At 41.3% G+C, this 21321-nt stretch overlaps 1 protein-coding gene across 1 annotated transcript; it reads right to left on the reverse strand.

Moving 5' to 3' along the window:
* Positions 1-10749: 10749 nt before the first annotated feature.
* On the reverse strand, positions 10750-20821 carry Faslg (Fas ligand). The gene is made up of 5 exons (XM_031342231.1): positions 20732-20821; positions 19003-19776; positions 18166-18211; positions 12997-13053; positions 10750-12011 (listed from the first exon to the last, which is right to left on the reverse strand). Exons 2-5 carry the CDS (start codon positions 19342-19344, stop codon positions 11617-11619), a joined length of 840 nt encoding a protein of 279 aa, XP_031198091.1. The 5' UTR covers positions 19345-19776; positions 20732-20821; the 3' UTR covers positions 10750-11616.
* Positions 20822-21321: the final 500 nt, after the last annotated feature.

Raw genomic sequence — 21321 nt, forward strand, 5'->3', positions numbered from 1 at the left:
AGCTCAAGTCCAAATGGATCAAGGACCTCCACATCAAACCAGATACACTGAAACTAATAGAAAAGAAACTGGGAAGAACCTCGAGCACATAGGCACAGAAGAAAACTTCCTGAAGAGAGCACCAATAGCTTCTGCTCTAAGATCAAGAATTGACAAATGGGACCTCATAAAGTTGCAAAGCTTCTGTAAGGCAAAAAACACTGTCAATAGGACAAAGTGACAACCAACAAATTGGGAAAAGATCTTTACCAATCCTATATCTGATAGAGGGCTAATATCCAATGTATACAAAGAACTCAAAAAGTTAGACTCCAGAGAACCAAATAACCCTATTTAAAAATGAGGTACAGAGCTAAACAAAGAATTCTCAACTGATGAACACTGAATGGCTGAGAAGCACCTAAAGAAATGCTCAGCATCCTTAGTCATCAGGGAAATGCAAATAAAAACTACCCTGAGATTCCACCTCACACCAGTCAGAATGGCTAGGATAAAAAACTCAGGTGACAGCAGATGCTGGAGAGGTTGTAGAGAAAGAGGAACACTCCTTCATTGCTGGTGGGATTGCAAGCTGGTACAACCACTCTGGAAATCAGTTTGGCGGTTTCTCTGGAAATTGGACATAGTTCTACCAGAAGATCCATCTATACCACTCCTGGACATATATCCAGAAGATGCTCCAACTTGTAATAAGGACACATGGTCTACCATGTTCATAGCAGCCTTATTTATAATAGCCAGAAACTGGGAACAACCCAGATGTCCCTCAACAGAGGAATGGATACAGAAATTGTGGTACATCTACACAATGGAGTACTATTCAAAACAATGAATTTATGAAATTCTTAGGGAAATGGATGGATCTGGAGAATATCATCCTGAGTGAGTTAACCCAATCACAAAAGAACACACATGGCATGCACTCTCTGATAAGTGGTTATTAGCCCAGAAGTTCGGAATACTCAAAGTACAATCCACAAACCACAAGAAACTCAAGAAGAAGGAAGACCAAAATGTGGACACTTCATTCCTTTTTAAAAGGGGGAACAAAATACCCACAGAAGGAGTTGTAGAGACTAACTATGGAGCAGAGACTGAAGGAAGGACAATCCAGCCTGATATAGCTGTCTCCTGAGAGGCTCTGACAGTACCCAACTAATCCAGAAGTAGAGGGTCACAGCCATCCATTGAACTGAGTACAGGGTCCCCAAATGAAGGAGCTAGAGAAAGGACCCAAGGAGCTGAAGTGTTTGCAGCCCCTTAGGACGAACAATAATATGAACTAACTAGTACCCTCAGAGCTCCCAAGGACTAAACCACCAACCAAGGAGTACACACGGTGGGACTGATGATTGCTCCAGCATCATGTGTATAGTAGAGGATGGCCAAGTCAGTCATCAATGGGAGGGGAAGCCCTTGGCCCTGTGAAGGTTCTATGCCCCAGTGTAGGAGAATGCTAAGGCCAATAAGGGAGAGAGGGTGGGGTGGTGAGCAGAGGGAGGGGGGAGGGAACAGGGGTTTGTTCCTGTTGTTGTTTTTTGTTTTGGAGGGGAAATTGGGAAATATGACATGTAAATAAAGAAAATATCTAATAAAAAAGATATTAAGAAAAAGTAAAAAAAAAACCATAGTTATAAAATAAGGTGAGTCTAAGAATGAGTGGCAAGGAGCTATGGAAGGCAAAAGAGATGTGTGTTTAAAACGTAAGTATTTTTACATGGAAAAAATTAACAGACAGATGACACACTGGAAGGAAATATCTGAAACACATAGAACAGAGCCCATATGCTCTATTAACATGCAAAGAGTTGTCATGTATCACTGAAGAAAACACAATGCCCTTACTTTTTTTTTTAAAGGTCAAGTTATCCTGGCTAATTCACCAGAAAAAAACAAAAATAAAAATCCAAATTTTCACAAATATTTATGTAATGTAAATTGTAATTCCAATTTTACCTGGTAGCTTCAATTTTCTCTTTTTTTTTTAATTAATTGACAAAATAGAATAGTGAAGAAGCACTCTCAGGTGGTGGGTCTAATGGTATGAACTGATACAACATTTTAAATAATAATTTCACAAACATATCATCAGACGTTAGAGTGAACAGTACAGGCTTAGCCCCTTTTAATTTGTTCTTTCCTAGGGAAAGACTGGTAGAAATATGGACACATAAACATAATCACTGCAGCAGTTTTTGAAAGAACGAAACTTTGAGAACAACCTAAGTCCCTTTAGGGAAATAGCATTTGGTGTGAAGGTCTGTGAAGGTCTGAAGGAAGCTCTGTCTACGTGGAGAGGAGATATTTTTACTGTTTTTTTTTTAATTGAGGCACTTAATCTTTGCACCAGAATAAAAACAGTTATGGATCTAATTGGATAAATGCACACATAGAAAAATAAGTCTAGGAAACAATTATGGTAAGTGCTCTAAAGGAAACAGAGAATAGGTAGGCGTGATCCTTGATTCATTTCTTTCCAACACCTAATCATCAGACATGAAAGCCCTGCTCTCACAATATGTACCAACATTTTCCATTTCTCTTCCATTCCACTTCAATGACTCTCTCCTGAAGCTTCCCTTGGTCCTCTCAATAAAGTTCAAACTTCTCACCCCAGCTTCCAGAGCCCTGCCCAACTGTAACCCTGCTTACTCCTCCAGCATCCATCTCTTGCCATCCCCAGGAGTCCAGCAACATCTTTCTTTCTTCTATTCATCCTACCCAGGAAGCACACTCTTGTTTTAGATCCATCATCACCTAGTGGCTTTCGGTGAGAAGAGAGGAGAAAGACACCTCCAGTGGGGAGTCTGGAAATGGTGACAGATGTGTGATGTCCCGATGACAAGGTGGAAGCGCTGCTACTCAGACATTAAGGATTCTCCCCAAAGCATATTGCCATGCGCTGTACAGTCCCCCACCATTATGTACTGTCTGATGTAAAATGGCCAAAGCGGGTCCCAAAAAGTCTGTTTCTGCTCGCTAGAATGATCACTGCCTAGTGATTGTATGGCTACTTTATTTTTTATTCTATCTTATCACTGCGTTGCTCTGCTAGTGCTAAAGAGGGAACCTAGCAGTTCCTGCCGGCCTTCTCCCCTTGGCTACTTCATCTCTGAACTGGTCTTTTAGAGGATACTCTATTATAATCATATAATCACTAACATATGCTGACTATGTAAAAGGGTTTCATGAGGGCATTTCAATGCATCCATATAATTCATTTTGACTGTGTTCACATACAGGCTCGTTTCTCTTTCTTCCTCAGAGAGTCTTTTCTCTAATGCCATTACCTAGTCTTTTTTTAGCTTATTTTCTATTTTATTTCTCAAAATAGAATTCAGCATTGCCTAACGATTTCTGAGATCATGTGCTTATTTTCTACTTTTTTTTGTTGTTTTTTTTGTTTTTGTTTTGTTTTTGTTTTTCGAGACAGGGTTTCTCTGTATAGTCCTGACTGTTCTGGAACTCACTCTGTAGACCAGGCTGGCCTCGAACTCAGAAATGCGCCTGCCTCTGCCTCCCAAGTGCTGGGATTAAAGGCATGCACCACCACTGCCCAGCTACATTTTTTTTTTTTTGTTCAGTGTTTGAAACTCCATTTAAGGATAAGCTTCATAAGAATGAATGAGAATTTGTGGGTATACTTCGTGATAAGAAATGCTTGCCTAGCAGATGCAAAGGGCTGAGTTTGCTCCCCAGGACCCAAGATACAAACTAATAAAAGAATAATCATCATTATGTTTGCCATTCCATCCTCCAAACAATGCTTGACTCCTAGCATGTACTTAACAAACAGTTGTTAAATGACGAATACTGGAAATTATAATGAGGCCATGAGACAAACTGATATGTGGCTACCAGTCTTCAGATCTGACAAGCCTCATCTAGAGTTCTGATACTCCATGGTCACTGAGAAGTTGCCACTTCTCAACCTTCTCACAAGCTGGAGTCAGTAATGCTTGCCTAGAGGAGTTATGACCTGACCTAAATATAGGAACTTTCTGTAACTCTTATTCAAAGGGAGGCAATGAAATCTTACTATGTACATACGTCATGATTTGAGGGCAATAATAAGTCTTGTGGTAAATGTTATATCACTTTTAAATTAGAAGCTGATACACTGAACCATTCAGTGAACCATAAACACAAATTTGGCTGTAAGGCAGAAAAAGCATTCCTAATTAAATGTGGATCTCTTATGTGCTCACCTGGACTCCTGGATACATCCTCTGCTAGAAACAGAAGGAATCTTCATATTCATTGAACAGGTTGGACAAGCTGGCTGGCCAGACCAGTCAGCAACACAAGAGCACAACTCTAATGGGAGCTTTAATAGAATCAACACTGGCTGGTTTCTTCTTTTCATCACCCTGTCCAGACCTCTGCAAAAGCTGTCTGAATTTCTTAGAAACCAGAATAAGGCCACCTAAATGATGCAAAGAGGATGCTGAGGTTAAGGCGACCCTTCCATTCGAGCTCACACTTCAGAGTTCTGTTTAACACCTCTGTCTCTTTCTCACCATCTAAACGGCGCTATCTCTTCTCCATGAATCTAAAGTCACTTCAATCTAGACTTTAACCTCTTTGGTGAAGATCTAGCATCTTATTCATTTACTTGAGGCCAGAGTGAGTGTCTTTATAGCTCCATGAACCTCCCTCCACGGACCTTCTCTTTCAATGATAGACAATGTTTAGAACGTTCCCTTCCAACAAAAATGTGTATACATTTTCTTCTACATATTGGAAGTGGAGCAAGAACAGAGTTGGGTTGGAGCAGGATGGAGCATAAGCTCTAGAACAAATAACCCCAAAAGATCTATTCATGCCCATAGAAGCCTTGGAAACTCCAAGTGGCTGTTGTCTCACTGGCCAGGGTTCTTGTCTTGCATGCCTTACATATTTGAGCACTTTAAGACTTGATAGCATCGAGGGTGTCTCTTACCAAAACTTCATGTAGTCTTTGAAGTGGTTCACCCACAGAAAGTGGGGCTGCAGCATGAGAATGAAGAGGTTCTAGTCCCTCTATAACAGACTGTACTGGAAAGAGGGGGATCCCCTTGGCAGCTCTCATCTCCTGAAGTGATCCCAGGTTTAATGAAGAGGGCAGCTATGATCAAGGATAGCACTAAGCTTAAATGTCCTGTTACCGAAATTAAATATTTAAGTATCATCTCTTAAAATTGTATTTCAGAATGAAAAGACACAGTCATCAGGATGGCTAATCATATCTGCAGGAAAAGGAATACGACTATAGATTATCATGGTAAGCAAAATAAACCAGACTCAGAAAGCCAAATAGACAACTATAATATTTTATTTCAGATTGAGAACATTAGACTTAAATATATGTACATACTTATGAATAGAAAACAGAAGGAGGTAAGGGAACCAGCAGGAAAGGAGAGAGAGGAACATGAGATAGTAACTGGAAATTAATATAAGCAAAGTACATGATATGAATCTATGAATAGGTTATGAGTTCCATTATTTGTAATCTAATTAAAATATGTCTAATCCATAGTAGACTTTTTATATAGTGAACACATAAGATATATAATATCTCAACTATGAATTAAGAATCTGACACAAGCCAGTTGCTCTTATATGTATAATGGCATACTTAAAAATAAAAGCAAGTTATAAAATGATTTTAAAAATATTAAAGAGCAAGAAATCTTAGTTTTCTCTGTGCATGTGTATATAAACACATGGTGTGTGTGCATATGGGTGTGTGTGTGTGTGTGTGTGTGTGTGTGTGTGTGTATGTGAGGTGTACATAGGCACATGTGTCATAGCACGTGTGTGGAGGTCAGAAGACAACTTTATGGAGTCAATTTTCTCTTCCCACCTTTACACACTTTCTGGGGAATTGACCTGAGGTCAATAGATTCACAAGTGCCTTTGCCTGCCAAGCCATCTCTCCTGCCCAGGAATTTATCTCAACATGACAATCTTATTGAGAAATACAACAGCTCCACTGTTCTTCCTCCAGCAGTCTTTCCAAGGCGTGAAGTATTCCTTCTCATGGCAGCAACGGCATTTCTATAGAGGACTAGGAAAGGGATTTCACAATGTCCATGGACTTACTTAAAGTCACACACACAGTTAAGCAAGTAGCAGTGGCTGAACTCACCAGGCCTCCTCACCCTGACTTCAATCTCTTTCTTTCTTACCTCAAGACAGCTGAGTTGCCAGAGACAGCAGAGTGGTGGCTCTGGGAGTTCTGATGGAAGCAGAGGATACATAGTTCTCTGGAAGAAGCCAGAGAAAATCTATGGACACCTCTGGGAGCCTGTGATCTCTATGTATAGGGTGACTCTAACTGCTCTCTACTGCTACATCACAATACCACAGACTGAATAGTTTACAAGGTGACCAAGGAAGGACTTGTAAGGGCTGGGAAGTCTGTGGGCATAACATGGGTATAACTGTGGGCAGGACAGAGTGATGGCATTTGATGTTTGCCTTTGAACTGGTCTATAACTTGGCAAAAAGTGAGAGGAGAAGAACACGTGTTTAAAAAAGCAAAGCCGAAAAACATAGTGGGGAGATTATTAGCCTAGTTCTTAATAAAATAAAATCAGTTCACTCATGAGGGTTCTGTTTCATGACCTAGTCACCTCTTAATAGGTCCCATGTCCCCAAACTATCACTTCAAGGATTAAGTTAATAACATATGAATCTATGTTGCGCTAGAATAAAGCCTAACAACTTTCCATCTTAAGGCTCTGACCTGGCAGCTTCTCTGCTTGAGGTGTTCTGCCCTAGACATCTGCATGTCTCAATTGCCATTCTTCCATCACTCCCTGCCACCTTATCTCATTTTCTTCATGACACTACCACATGACATTACATATGTGTTTGCATTCTTCTAGAAAAGAGAAACTTGTGCAACCCAGACTGATCTTAAACCTGCAATCCATCTACCTTAGTCTGGTAAGTATAGGAATAACGAGTGTGTACCTATATATTTTTTATTATTTCTTTATTGCCTGCTTTCCACTTTGCCAATGAAACGAACTCCATAAAGGACTCTATTCTTGTATCCTCGAGGAAAGTTTCTTTTATATGGAAGACATAAAAAAAACAAAAAAAGCCGCCGGGCAGTGGTGGCGCACGCCTTTAATCCCAGCACTTGGGAGGCAGAGGCAGGTGGATTTCTGAGTTCGAGGCCAGCCTGGTCTACAAAGTGAGTTCCAGGACAGCCAGAGCTACACAGAAAAACCCTGTCTTGAAAAACCAAAAAAAAAAAAAAAAAAAGACACTTGCTAACTTCCAGGCAAGATGCTCCCACTAGTGTTGGAGCGGCTTTTGTTATAGGTGTGACTAACACCTATAACAATTGAATTTAAGACTTGCTTCATTGGAGGGAAGCTATGCCTAGCATAATCTGGTGAAAAAATCCTTGCTAGTTGGAAATTACAGGGGAACTTGGATATTATGGTCTAGCTTAATGTTCATAGCAGCAAGTGTCTTGTAACTATATCTTACTCATATACAAATTTTTCTCTCATCCTTAATCAGAGAAGCCTCTTTTCTTGATGAATGATATTGAGTGCAGAGACTCATGTATACAAAGTATGGAAAACAAGTGATGGATGGGTGCTTGGCCCTAAACAAGACATCAATATCAATATACCATACCCTTAAGGCTCAGAGAACATTATGAAAGAACTAGAAAAACTGTAAGGGCCAAAAGTTAGGGAGAAGGGCTCCAAAATGCTATCATCTGGTAATACAGAGCCATTTGCAATCACAGACTCACAATAGCTGCAGATGTTTGCACTGGGGCTGCACAAGAACAGGTCCATCAATGAAAGTCAAACACAGCTAGAAGAGTGCCTCATAGGTGCCTGCCCTACACCTATGGACTGTTTGCTACTAATAGACTCATGGATAGAGGTAGTAATTGCCTTCAGTTGTGCGCCCACCGGTGATTCCACCAGGCTCAAATGGATCAAATCTAATTGTTCACAAGGGATGGCCTGGGTTAAATGAAATGAGTCACAACATCAAACCAAAAGCCACATTTTGTAGAAAGGGACTGATGCAGGGGGGAAGGGGGGAAGGGAGATTAGAAAGAAATAAGAAAGAGTGTAGGGAAGAAAATAATCAGCATATATATTATGTGTGCATGAAATTATCTAAATGACTGTCAGTAAAGACATTTTTGAAAGCCACTTGGAGAACAAATAAATATCTTATGTTTAAATACCAGAATTCTGAGTGTCTACTCAAGGAGATATATGTGGATTTGGAAATGATGAAGTCTAATACTCAATTTCACATGTAGCTTATACTGTGTGTCTTATCACACACACACACACACACACACACACACACACACACACACACACCATTACTCTAAACCTTCAGTTTATACACATTGTTTATACACATTATTTTAGGGATGCCTTGAAGGCAATAAATTACTGTGGGAGTGGCAAGTGCTCTGGGAGAGCATCGACAGCTAGAGAGCTGGGAAACCTGCTCTAATGGGCACTGTCCATTTATAGAGAATGAGGGTCTTGTTGACAGTCTTAGTGTGAAGACTGGAGCTCCAATAGAACGTGAGCATGAGTTTTTACATCATTCTATAGAATTAGAAGAAAGTGTAACCCTACTGCTCCAAGGAAACCTCTGAATGGAACGGGATGAAAGCTATATTGCCTTATTCTGAAGATGCATTTTCAAAAATATGGAGAACTGTCACAGTTTAGCAGACCTGGGGACAGAAGTGAGCAGGTCAGCGTTGAGACCTGCTAATTCTAAATGAACTTTAAGAAACAAGATGCCTAAAAAAAAAGAAAAAAGAAAAGAAAAGAAAGAAAGGGAGGAAGGAAGAAAAAAAGAAAGAAAAGAAAAGAAAAAAGAAACAAGATGCCTGCTTAGCCACTTACATGGCTAAGTCTAGCAGGTTCCTAGGTGAATTCTGAGGGTCCTTGTCACTACAAGAAGCTGCATTGCTACTCAGTTGGGCTCACTGTTGAGCTCATAAGCGATGTGTTCTGCCTCTCAATTTCTTTCTAAATCACTCATGACCCATGACATTAGGGAAGCCAAGGAAGAAATTCTGCCCAGGTACCTTTAAACACACACACACACAGCCTTTGCACTTCTTTTGATAAGGACCAGGGGATGTCTAAGCCTTAGCCCATATAGGCAAGCATCTACTTTGGTTTCGAGGGGCCAGGTTTCCCCCTCCATTCCCCTCTTCTGAAAGCCTGAAAGCACCTCAGAAGAGGCACTCTTCTGATGATGGCCACAGGAGAACTCTTTCCTGTTAAGCTGTGGTAAGTCAAAACCTACTTCAGAGAACACAAAGCCACCACTCTGAGGGGCTAAGAAAAGAATGGGTGTTGTGTGCTGTTAGATGTCAGAAAACAAAACCTCAAACTACTGAACAAGAAGTGACTTCTGTGTAAGGTCTGTGTTCAAATTTGTGTTTAATCATCTTTCGCTAAGAAACAACAGGTGGTCCCATTTTCAATGAATACATTCAAAGGTGTTTTGATTTTAACATTACTTATGTTTGAAATTAAAGAAAAACACCTCAATGGTTCTTAAGGTTTTGTTAGCATCTCTTCATTAGAACTAATACTATATTTGATCTTCATTGAAAGGCCAAGAATCAGAATACTTCAAGTGTAGTGAACTGTTAATATAACCCCAGAGTCACCTTAGAGAGATGGATACAAGAGTAGTTTGACTGCTAGATTATAACACACACCAATTCCAAGATGCCTCTGTCCCATGCTTACTTCTTTGCTGCAGTATGGTTATCTAGAAATGTCCATTGACCAAGAAAATAAAAATATCCAGAAAACTTCCTGGGCTTCTTAGAGTAGCCTTCTTTGATTTTGAGATCAAAATATAAGGAAAAAAAGATAAGGAGGGTTTTATCACAGTGGCTGGAAAGACAAATCTACAACCAAAGGACCAAACTCTCTCAGACATTCTCCATGAAGGACCAAATCACCCAAAGCAGATGACAGCAGAATGTGAAGAAGAGCAGTTGACACGTTCCAACCTGAGCCTTCGGTTCTATCCTTCAGTTCATTCAGGAAACATTTATTGCCTTTCAGATGAGATCTTGGGCTCTGTTGTCTGTTCTTCCTCTTCTATTTAATTCCTGGACATATCAGATACCTAATAATATTGTTCTTGTATCTAGTGATATGGATCAGTGTATATTTTTTGTGTCTGTTTCCTTTCTAGCTTTTCTTCCCATTTGTTGCTTCAAACTCCCATCCTGTAAACCACACAAAGTTCTATGAAACACACATATTAAAGAGGCTACATTAATGTTACACATATATCAGTTCTTTTCTGCACATCAGAGGCCAACCAAAGAGTACAAAGTGAGCTAAGAAAAAGGACAAAGACTCAACTCCAGCCTTTTAATATGAACTATGTGTCCTTTCCATTTTAATATGAACTATGTGTCCTTTCCATTTTGTCATAGCTCTGCCCCAGGGAAATATGAGCTGCCATTGAATATATGAAAAGTTGGATCCGCTTAACACTGGTCATAATGCTGATAAACAAAACTCAGGGTAAGGTGAGGTCCAGAGGAAATAAACTAGAGAGAAGAGAAACCAACAAAGATGGGGGAATTGGTCACATGGCTCTACTCACCTTTGTAAGTTCTTCTCAGAATGCTCCAAAGTCATTGTGAATGAAGAAGCCATGGAGAATAGAAACAATAAGCACATCTCATTGATTTCTAAAGTCTATGTCCTTAACGCATTTCTGTATTCTATAACATAATTTTATTTGTCTTTTCTTCATTAAGATGCACAGAACATAAATACTAGTTGTATGAAAGGAAAACAGCATCAGTAGCTGATAATAAAAGATTTTGAAGACTATTAGAGTTTATTACCAAAAAACATTCAGATATCTAGCATCAAAGGTAACACATATGTTTCTAATATGTACTTTATAATGTACACATTATATTTATATGACTCTTTAGAATCTGTTTGCTCTCATACATACAAACACACATAGACATCATTGCACTGGAGGTACAAATGCTATGTAGAGAATGATTTGTGCCTCAAACATCCCTTACTTCTCTGTTAACATCGAAGGTGGGCTCAGAAAACATCAGGTAACAGTAAAGATGGTGTCAATGGGACACTGGCTGTTTTAAGTCTCTAGCTTATCAGTCAAACCTAGCCGCCTTTCTCACCCTTGTATATTCATACCACAACTATGTGTCTCAAAAAGGTCTCCTGTGAGGTAGCAAGTAGACCCACCCGGAAGGTGAGTGTAACGGTGTCTTCTTCAATGGCTAACATGTTCTTGGCCATTTAACATCAGACAGTTCCTTCTTTGTGCCTCTGCATTGTCACACAGCAGCCCAAAGCTTTATGTTCCTCAGTCACAGTCCTCCTCCCATCTGGCTCATGATGCAGGCATTAAGGACCACTCCATAGACCTTGAGAAAATGAAGGATAGCTGACCTGTTGGACCTTATGATCATGAGGTCTTTGTGGCTCATGTAGTCTTAATTAATCTCAATGGGTCTTAAGAAAGACTCTCATACAAGACGATATTTCCTGGTGCCCATGATCAAGACTAGTAGATCATTCTAAAATGCTTTTTCTTTTAAAGCTTATATAAGCCAAAAAAGGTCTTAGATTCCTCAAAACTGATCAGAGAGAGTTGAGATATGTTGACGTATAAATGGTCAGCACTGGTAAGATTGAATACTGCCCCCAGGTAGCTGCTGTGGGCCCACATCTTGCCAGTAGTGCAGTAGTTCAACTTCTTCTCCTCCATTAGCACCAGATCCCCAGCATACTTAGAGTTCCTCATATAGACCTTGTGGTTTAGGGGCTGGTTGTTGCAAGTCTGAGCCCGGAAGTAGACTTTGGAATATACAAAGTACAACCCAGCTTCACTGATCACAAGGCCACCTTTCTTGTACTTCACTCCAGAGATCAGAGCCGTTCCATATGTGTCTTCCCATTCCAGAGGGATGGACCGTGAGTGGGGGTTCCCTGTAATAAACCAGAGAGGAGCGTTCAGCCAGAAAGGCTCTGACACGCTAAGATTCCAAAACAAAACTATGGGGTCTCCCTTAACTCAAGTTCTATCCAGAATGGCATCTGATGCAAAAGTGGCTGAGGAGTTAAAACATGGTCCACCACTGAGTTTCTTCAACCCATTTGCCAAATTTCCCACCTCATCTTAATCATCCTTATACATGGGACAAATTTAGTGGTGCCTCAGGTGAAACTCAGGGAAGATTGTTAGGATACTTTCAGGTCTCTGTAATAAACACTTTATAATCTAAACTAGTACCAACACTTCTGGGTTTGGGGACCCCTCCATATAAAAAGGGACCTCTGGAGTTCTACAGTTGGACGAAGTCTCATGATTATGTAGTTCATCTCCTCATTTAGTTTGGATTCCTTGGTCTCTTCTTTTGGGCTAATCCCCTTTCTTTGTATTCACACATGATTAAATGTACCTGCACACAGCTACTACTCAATAAGTGTTTATGGACCCAGATGAACTTTTCTACAGTCTCCAAGTGATTACAGGAGCTGGTAGACCCATATTTACCCACATTTTTGATGTTTATTTTTCTAATGGAGGGACTCATACCATATTGTACTAAACCACTTCTTTACTTTATAATCTTAGGCTGAAAGCCACAAATGCCAGAAATGTCTCTTCTTACTCAAAATAGCTCACCATTTCACCCTCTGGTTTTCCTATTGGACCTATGTCACAAGTCCCCCTGCAGACTTTGGAATGGTTGAAAAGAGTATGCTTTGCATGGGTAAGATGAAATCATACAAAATTCCATAGCATTAGGTTTAGTCAGATTAGGGTCATGAGATCCAAGAGATAAGAATGATCTTAAGTGATAACTACGGTTGTCAGTAAAACTTTCCAAGAGCTGCAATGGAAATTTAGCAGTTGGTTCACAGTTTTCCAAAGGCTTTCTGTCCCCACCCACTCCTTCCAGACACAAACCTGTTAAGTGGGCCACATTCCTTGGCTCTTTTTTTTCAGAGGATGTACTGAGGTTGCCTGCGTAACAAAGAGATAAAAGACATGTGAAAATTATTATGATAGAGGCCACCTATGATATATATCTTGATGGGCCTCTAAATCCCATCATTTAAATATAAGATTTTTAGAGCATAATATGAAATATTCTAGTACACACTCACTGAGAAAATCTAAATTGGGGGACTCATAGGAGTCTGTATTTCAAAAACAGTTTAAAAAGACAAGATAGGGAAAGACATATATATATATATATATATATATATATATATATATACACACACACACACACACACACACACACACACACACACAAATTACATTACAATAAAACAATGAATACAAACACTGCTGCACAAGACTGCTATTTCCTTTACTCCATTTAGAACCTGCCTTGGCCCCTTTAGGTCAAGATTACTCCCCTAATTATGTATGATCGGCAAAAAGATATTAGAAGCTGACTGACCATAGTGATGGAGGCAACCAATGTACACCCAGGCTGGCTGTTATCCTGATTCTGCTGACTGATGAGAGTCTAGAAAAGACTAAGATTCACCTTCTGACCATCATCCTACAGTGTATTCCCAAACTGACTCTATTAAGACCTCTTCCCAGGTCATGAGGACGCCCAGATTTTCACTCAGGCTGTCTTTGCCTCACCGTTCCTCCTCTGTCACACTGAGCACTCGCACACAGCATGAGACCTATGACCTAATCATGCCCCCTTCTTCCCTGCCTCTGAGCCTTTCCTCATTCTGTCTGCAACACCCTCCAGATGAGATCTCTGTGTTAAATTCCTGTCAGTTCTCTAACTGACCAACTTCACCGCTCTTCCTTTTGGGAAACCCTTCAGCACCTTTTGTCAACTATGACCCTTCAACCTTTGAAACCTGAAATCCCTCTGTCATTTCCTTTCTTGATACGTCTGGCTTCTCCTTGCTGGGGCAACTATAAAACAAAATTGTCTTTGCTTCCTTCTTGTTCAGGAAAACTGCCCCTCTCTGGAATAAACACTTAATGGCTAAACAAGTACTAACACAGCTGGGCTTTGAAAGCCTGGTTACCAAGTCTTTCCCTAATGGCATTTTACAATATGGTAAAGTCACAAGAACATTTAGCCTTGTTTAGTGTAGCATCAGTAAATTAAATTGACATAATTAAAATCGACAATATTCTTAAAAGTAAACTTTTTTTACTTAAAAAAGTAAAGTGTTTCTCTAACTTCAAACATTTCAGCTAAGGTAGAAATCTATTACTGGGCTTCATGAATTCAGCTAACTGATACATTTTAAATATATGTATATATTTACATATACATATATTTATATATACATATATATACATATATTTAAAATGTATCAGTTAGCTGAATATACATATATATGTATATATACATATATATATGTGTGTGTATATATATATACACATATATATATGTACTTGTCTTATATGTACTTGTATATATATATATACACACACACACACACACACACACATATATATATATATATATATATATATATATATATATATATATATATATGTACTTGTCTACCTCAGGCTTGGAAGTAGACTATAAAACACACACTGGGTCTATTGAGATCATCCTAGAAACATCGTGTCCTCTCTGGCACCCAGAACAAGCCCCCTTGAAAACAGTGAGTAGACAGGCTAGACCTTTCCTATACCACAGACCACCTGAGCAGCTAACCTGGCATTCTGCCGCGCACTAACAGGAAATGGAGCAGAGAACCACACGGTGCTCACCTTTTCATTCCCCATACAGTCTAGTATAATGTTATCCTCATAAAATAAACTCCTATAAATATCTGCTAGATAGGTTCTAGCAATATCTAGAAATACAAGGGAAGACCTTTTCCTGTCTCAGGCTCCTTGCATGTGAAATCACGCTCCAAGAGGTGTCTGATTGATCCTGTGTGCATCAGCATTAGCCACCTTATAAAGAGGTGTCTGGCCCGGCAGTGGTGGCGCACACCTTTAATCCCAGCATTTGGGAGGCAGAGGCAGGCGGATTTCTGAGTTTGAGGCCAGCCTGGTCTACAGAGTGAGTTCCAGGACAACCAGGGCTACACAGAGAAACCCTGTCTCGAAAAACAAACAAACAAACAAAAGAGGTGTCTGATTGATCCCTTGTGCATTAGCATAAACCGCCCTATCAAGGATTTTACCAGACCACTCTGCTTTGTATCATTCGCAGTACAGATTAAAATTGTCTTGTTGGTTTGTTTTTGTTCCTCTTTGCCACTGTGCTAATGTTGGAGGGTTTTCTCTGTCCAATCACATTAGGGCAGTGGCAGGCTTGTGATTGGGCAGGAAAAGGGAGGCGGAGCTTGGAGTTTGGGCGGTACAGTTAGAGAGGTAGCAGGAGGAAGGAAGAGAAGCCAACCTTGGGGCAGACAAACAAGAAGATAGCCCTAATCCCACATGGTTTTTAAACAGCCACAAGTAGCTAAGATTTTCAATTATTTAGAATAATTGGGTTAAAGCGTTATCTTTATCAACTGGCTCTGAATTTATTGCATTGGCATCTTGTAAAATGTGATTATCATTAATACATAAATGTAACTGGTTAACTATAAGCTTAAGAGTCTTAATTATACCAGGTAAGTAGGCGTTGAGATGGTTGATCGTGGGGTGTGTGGGGCGTTGCATGGAAGCGAGATGAACTCGCTGGCTGGGAGTGAGCAGCTCAGCGGTGAGAACACAGACCAGCCGGGCAGGAGCAATGGCGGGATAGCTTTTTTAATACTTCCCGCAACAGTGCTATAAGCTTGCTGAGAAAAGGCATCCATCTTTCTCTCTCATCCTCACTGACCAACCAAGACTCAGCCTCTGTCATGGAGGCTCTCTAAAGCCCTTGTATATAAATAAGATATCCAGCAAGCTAACCATGGGGAAGGTAGCAGTATAAGAAGAAACAGGGCCCAGCAGATGGCTGAGTGAGAAAAGGCACTGGCTGCCAAGCCTGAGCACCTGTGTTTGATCCCTGGAACCCACAGGTAGAAGGAGAGAACTTATTCCCACAGGTTGTGTCCTCTGACCTCTACACACAAGCTTTGGCACACACGTGTGTGCATGTGTACATAAACGCACAATAAAATAAACAAATGTTTGGAAAAGTAATTTCTTAGAAGTTTAAAAACATGCATATGTACTTTTATAATGAGTATTAAACTGAAAATGGCCTTCGGTAACTTGTCTGTTTTAACTAACAGCATTAAGTGCACAATATTCATGGCATTAAAAGTCCCACAAGGTGGTTTGGGTTGCTCTTCATAATGTTCTCACATTGTATTTCAACTCATCTTCTATTCTGAGAGTTCAGTTTCTTCCAAACTGTTCAATAAGAAAGTGATGAACACTAGGGGTGTTTTTGTGTGTGTATACATATATATATATGTACTCCCAACTAAAAAATCCTTTGGTGATGTAATTACAAGGTAAACTAAGGGTTCAAGACCTTAGAATGTACTTTCTCAGTGTTCTTTAGGATTCTTACAGCAATTTCCATGCACGCTGGATGATTTGATAATCTTTGGGGTTTTTTATGAATTTGATGGAAGAAATAAATACTCCTTTCTTTAAATCAGCTCCTTTTCAGAGTAAAGTTGCAATTTTGACGTTCTTCTGATGGTTTGTCAATTTCTGGCCATCTATGTTGGTATAAAGAAGATAACTACTGGGGTAGGCAACCTGACTCATCTGTTCATTTGACTTCTATTCACTAAAAATGATTCCATCAAGTGGGTGAAAATGAGTGATCACCATCTGTTTCACAAGCCACACTCCTCTGATTTTCAAAGTGATTTCACTTTAGAAATCCGAGAGGTTTCATTTTTCTAACAAGTTATTTCCACCATGCCTGTGTAACCTGGGCTCTGGTCCTTAGAGACCTGAATGCAGAGTTGAAAACCAGAGCACACCATAGTGACCCCTGAAAGAGCTTATATCCTCATGCAGGAGCTGACTGGTCACTTTTGTCCTTCTTTTCTTCCTTCCTTCCTTCCTTCCTTCCTCTCTCTCCCTCTCTCCTCTTCCTCCCTTCCTTCTTCTTTCTTTCCATTAATTAATTTATTTACTCACTTTACATCTGGATCGCAGCTCCTTCCCCATCCTCCCCTAACACAGTCCCTCCCCCCCTTCTCCTTTGAGGAGGGAGAGCCCTCCCCACCCCCAAGAACCAATCCACTCTAGCACTCAGAACTAGGCACATCCTCTCCCACTGAGGCCAGACAAGGCAGCCCAATTAGGGGAATGGGATCCACTGGAAGGCAATAGATTCAGGGACAGCCCCCACTCCAGTTGTTGAGGGACCAGCATGAAGACCAAGCTGCACTAAGTATGGACCAAGCATTCCTTTCTAGGATGGTTTGGTTTTCTGCAAAGTTATTAGGATAAGAGTGGCATGTTGCCCTCGCAAAGGAAACCAGCTTTGTATGTGCTTCTCATTTCTGGGACATGATTGAGAGGTAGAAGTTTCTCTATGCATTGGGAAGTCCTAATAGGTGGCAAGGCCTCGGGGGACTATTCTCCTAGCCTCAGTTTCATACCAATACGAGGAGGCCTGGGCCTTGGACCTACTTGATCTAGTATTTTGCATCTACACCCCTTCCGTCCCTAGGAGTCACAGCCACCACAATGTAAGACGGGACCAAGATGCCCTTGGAAGGAGGGGACCAAGATGCCCTTGGAAGGAGGGGACCAAGATGCCCTTGGAAGGAGGGGACAAGATGTCCTTGGAAGGAGGGGACAAGATGCCCTTGGAAGAAGGGGACCAAGATGCCCTTGGAAGAAGGGGACCAAGATGCCCTTGGAAGGAGCCAAGGGAAAGGTCCAGGGCTATATGTATGTCTCTTTCTGAAGTCAAGTCCAAATTCATTTGAGTTGTGTGCAGTGTTCATTCAGATACACTGATACTGAGCAATAAACGACATTCAATATTTTCACATAGTTCACAGAACCACCCTGAATGAAGAGTCAAAAGTTCCTCAGGGTTTCATGCCTAGGAATCATAAGCCCAAGAATGGAACAGAATCCCAGGCATCCTCCCACCTTGGTTGAGTGTTGAAGACCACCTCTGGGAATTCAAAAGACAGACACAAAAGTACTTACCTACTTTCTTTTCATAAGATGATAGTTTCAGGCTTGGGTTGGTGAACTAGTGAGAGAGGGAGAATCATAGAATAAATGTGGAGTTATTTAAGCCAAGCAGAAGCCACAGCAGTCCATAGAAAGAGGACTCAATACATCAGACTCTGGCCTGAGTTAGGGTTTGGCCATGCAATTGTATCTAGAGTGAAGACTTCTAAGTCTTTTCGAAGAGATTTTAGTTCATTTACACTTCTGAACAAGATTCAAAATTGATTTTCTTCCTTGAATCACTAAGTATGAAGCAGTAAGAAACTCATCAAACACCCTTGACAACTGAGATTGGAATAATTATTCACTTTGAAATTTCTAGAAGATGGAAAATAACTTCCAGTGAGCAGTGGTTCTCACTGTTTCTAACACTGTAGCTCTCTAATACAGCCCCTCATGTTATGGCAACCCCCAACCATAAAATTATTTCATTGCTACTTCATAACTGTAACTTTGCAAATCATAATGTAAATATCTGATATGTAGAACATCTGATATGCGCACCCCCCCAAAATGGTTGTTTGACTCCCCTCACTAAGGGATCGTGACCCACAGGTTGAGAACAACTCTCTTTGAGGGCATGAGCGCCTGATTCTCCAACTCTACAAGAAGAGACTCTAACAACTATTTTCTAAAATAGAGGGAATTAAAACGATCTTTGCCATTAAAAACAAACCAACAACCAAAAGCCCAAATCATTGCAAGCAACGCAATGGCCCACATGGGCCATAGCAAGTCCCTGCTCCCACGCAGCAGAGGCATGTTGCAGCCAGGAACTCGAGGGCCTATTAACCCATGTGCTAGGCTTACCTCACGGAGTTCTGCCAGTTCCTTCTGCAGATGGAAGAGCTGATACATCCCTAGCCCCATTCCAACCAGGGCCACCAGAACCATGAAAAATATCACCAGTAGCCACAGATCTGTGTTGTGGTCCTTCTTCTTTAGCGGGGTCAGTGGCGGCAGTGGGGGTGGTTCCGATGGCGGTGGTAGTGGTGCCACAGGTGGTGGTGGAGGTGGCAGTCTCCTTTGGTCCGGCCCTCTAGGCCCAGAAGATGGACAGGGAAAAACTGACTCTGGAGGAGCCCAAGGAGAAGTGGCACTGCTGTCTACCCAGTAGATCTGGGGACACGAGTAATTCATGGGCTGCTGCATGGCACCCAGCCCCAAGAAAGGGGTTTGCTTCTCTCAGTCTTGTGGAGACTCAAGTGTCAAGGACAGGCCTCTGACGCTGACTGCTCCAGAGAAGGTAAGTTTTCTTTATAAAGTTTCCACGGTCAAGGGAAACACCTCTCTCCTGTTCTCTTCTCTTGGCTTCTCTGTGAGACACCCACTCACTTGCATCTGAGGCTCAAAAAGCTCCCAGCAACCCCAGGAAGTTTCCGCCCACAAGTTTCTGACGAAAAGTCTTCGAAGTTCCAATTAGCGTCTTTGTGCTGACTGAGAAGGCTGGTGAGCCGGGCTTACCTGCCTGAGGTCCTACTCCGAAAGTCAGTGCTGGATACCCCTTGAGGACATTAGCTCTTCCGCAGCTTGCAAGGCCTGTGCTGTGGGGTGTGTCCTGTGAGACTTGTTGGTGCTGAAGCACTGGGAAAAGACCAAGGAGTTTGGCTAGGGACGCTATTTCCACATTTGAGCACAGGAAATTTTATCTTGCCATCCCTTCCCTCTATATATAGCCTTGGAGGTCACCACCATTTTATAACTGAGAGGGTAAAAGTCGCCCCTCCCACTCCACAGATTAGATCAGAGGTTGCAAACCACCGGGCCCATATATCCTGTGGTACCACAGGATTGCTTTCCTATCAACAATCTTTTTAGTTCCATTAGTTTCCCACTTTCAGAATTGAGATCACAGGCACTAAGAATGCATACTTCTCTTCCCTTTGGAAACAGAAGAATATCAGATCCCCCTGGAACATCACCCAGCTGCAAGCAGGCATGTGTTGCAGGTGTTCCAGGCTGCCCTGCCCCCACTGTCCCTGCGGGACGTGATCTTCCTACTCTGTAAGCATTTAACTTCGAAATCTCTCTTCTGGTCGCCAAACTAAAACTGAGGTGCCTAATTCAGAAGAGTTTGAGATAAGCAATAAATAACGTTTTTATAGCAGGTGTGCCTTAACCATCACACAGAACATATTAAAACATTATTCAACATTTACAACAAATTTAAGTATATATCTGATGCCTTTGTAAAACTGACCACTCTGCTTGGGTTTGTGTGTCTTCTGGACACACACACACACACACACACACACACAGAGCATTTATGTCTAGTAACCTCTAAGAACTCTGCCTCAGTTCCCAGCACTTCCCCCATATAAACCATATAAATCCCAATAAGTTCCACCTTTTTGGCAAACTCTACTTTTTAAGTGGTTTTATTTATTTTTATCTCATGCTTTGGGATTTATGGGATGAGCACCCTACCTCTCTCACCTATGCCAAAGCAACTCTCAAAGTGTTATTTTCCTCTGCTGGCAATCTCAGGCTGCTTTTTCCTCCTTTTGCCCCCCAGTCATCCAGGCCTGCTCTTTCTCACCTGCAGTACATTCCTTATCTTCTCCTCCTTCCCTCTTCCCATGGCTGCTCTCCCAGCATCAGATGAGTCTCTGGTGGCTTTTATACCTCAGCTCCCAGCATTCTTCAGTAATGGTCATTCTGTCTGTCCACATCTCTTTGTCCTTCTTTTGATTGATTTTTTTTTTCCATAGAGGATTTGAAATATCAACCCCTACTGTCCACCAATCACAGGGAGAGTCCTAGCTGAAAGAGACAAGAAAGAAACTTCTAGAAACTGGGAGTTCGGTAGTGCCATTCAGTGGAAATGACACTGTTACTAGCAAGACTGAGAAAGAGTAAACACCCCCGTGAACAGTCTCAGGGACCCGTCGCATTGGTACTAGAACCTTACTGATGAAAAGAAATCACCATTCAAAATAGAACTTAGCTCTGTAGCTGCTGAAGGAAAAAACGGATGCAAGAGCCAACAGACTGATGGCCCCCACATCCTAGAACCTCAAACGTAGCCCTCTCAGCCTCCTACTCTTATGATTCCACGGAATCAGCTTTAAAGTTGACTCAATAGACTCTAGGCCAGAGCTCCAGAGCTCCAGACTCTGGAGCAGCAGA

Source organism: Mastomys coucha, unplaced genomic scaffold (genome assembly GCF_008632895.1).
Source record: "Mastomys coucha isolate ucsf_1 unplaced genomic scaffold, UCSF_Mcou_1 pScaffold1, whole genome shotgun sequence".
NCBI classification, from domain to species: domain Eukaryota; kingdom Metazoa; phylum Chordata; class Mammalia; order Rodentia; family Muridae; genus Mastomys; species Mastomys coucha.

What these genes read in the sequence shown, in the direction of transcription:
- Faslg (XM_031342231.1), bottom strand. Translation starts at nt 19,344, where the DNA reads ATGCAGCAGCCCATGAATTACTCGTGTCCCCAGATCTACTGGGTAGAC. An exon ending in AACTGGCAGAACTCCGTGAG is followed by an intron (nt 18,212 to 19,002) that starts GTAAGCCTAGCA and finishes CTCTCTCACTAG; the next exon opens with TTCACCAACCCAAGCCTGAA. An exon ending in ATCTTATGAAAAGAAAGTAG is followed by an intron (nt 13,054 to 18,165) that starts GTAAGTACTTTT and finishes TTTGTTACGCAG; the next exon opens with GCAACCTCAGTACATCCTCT.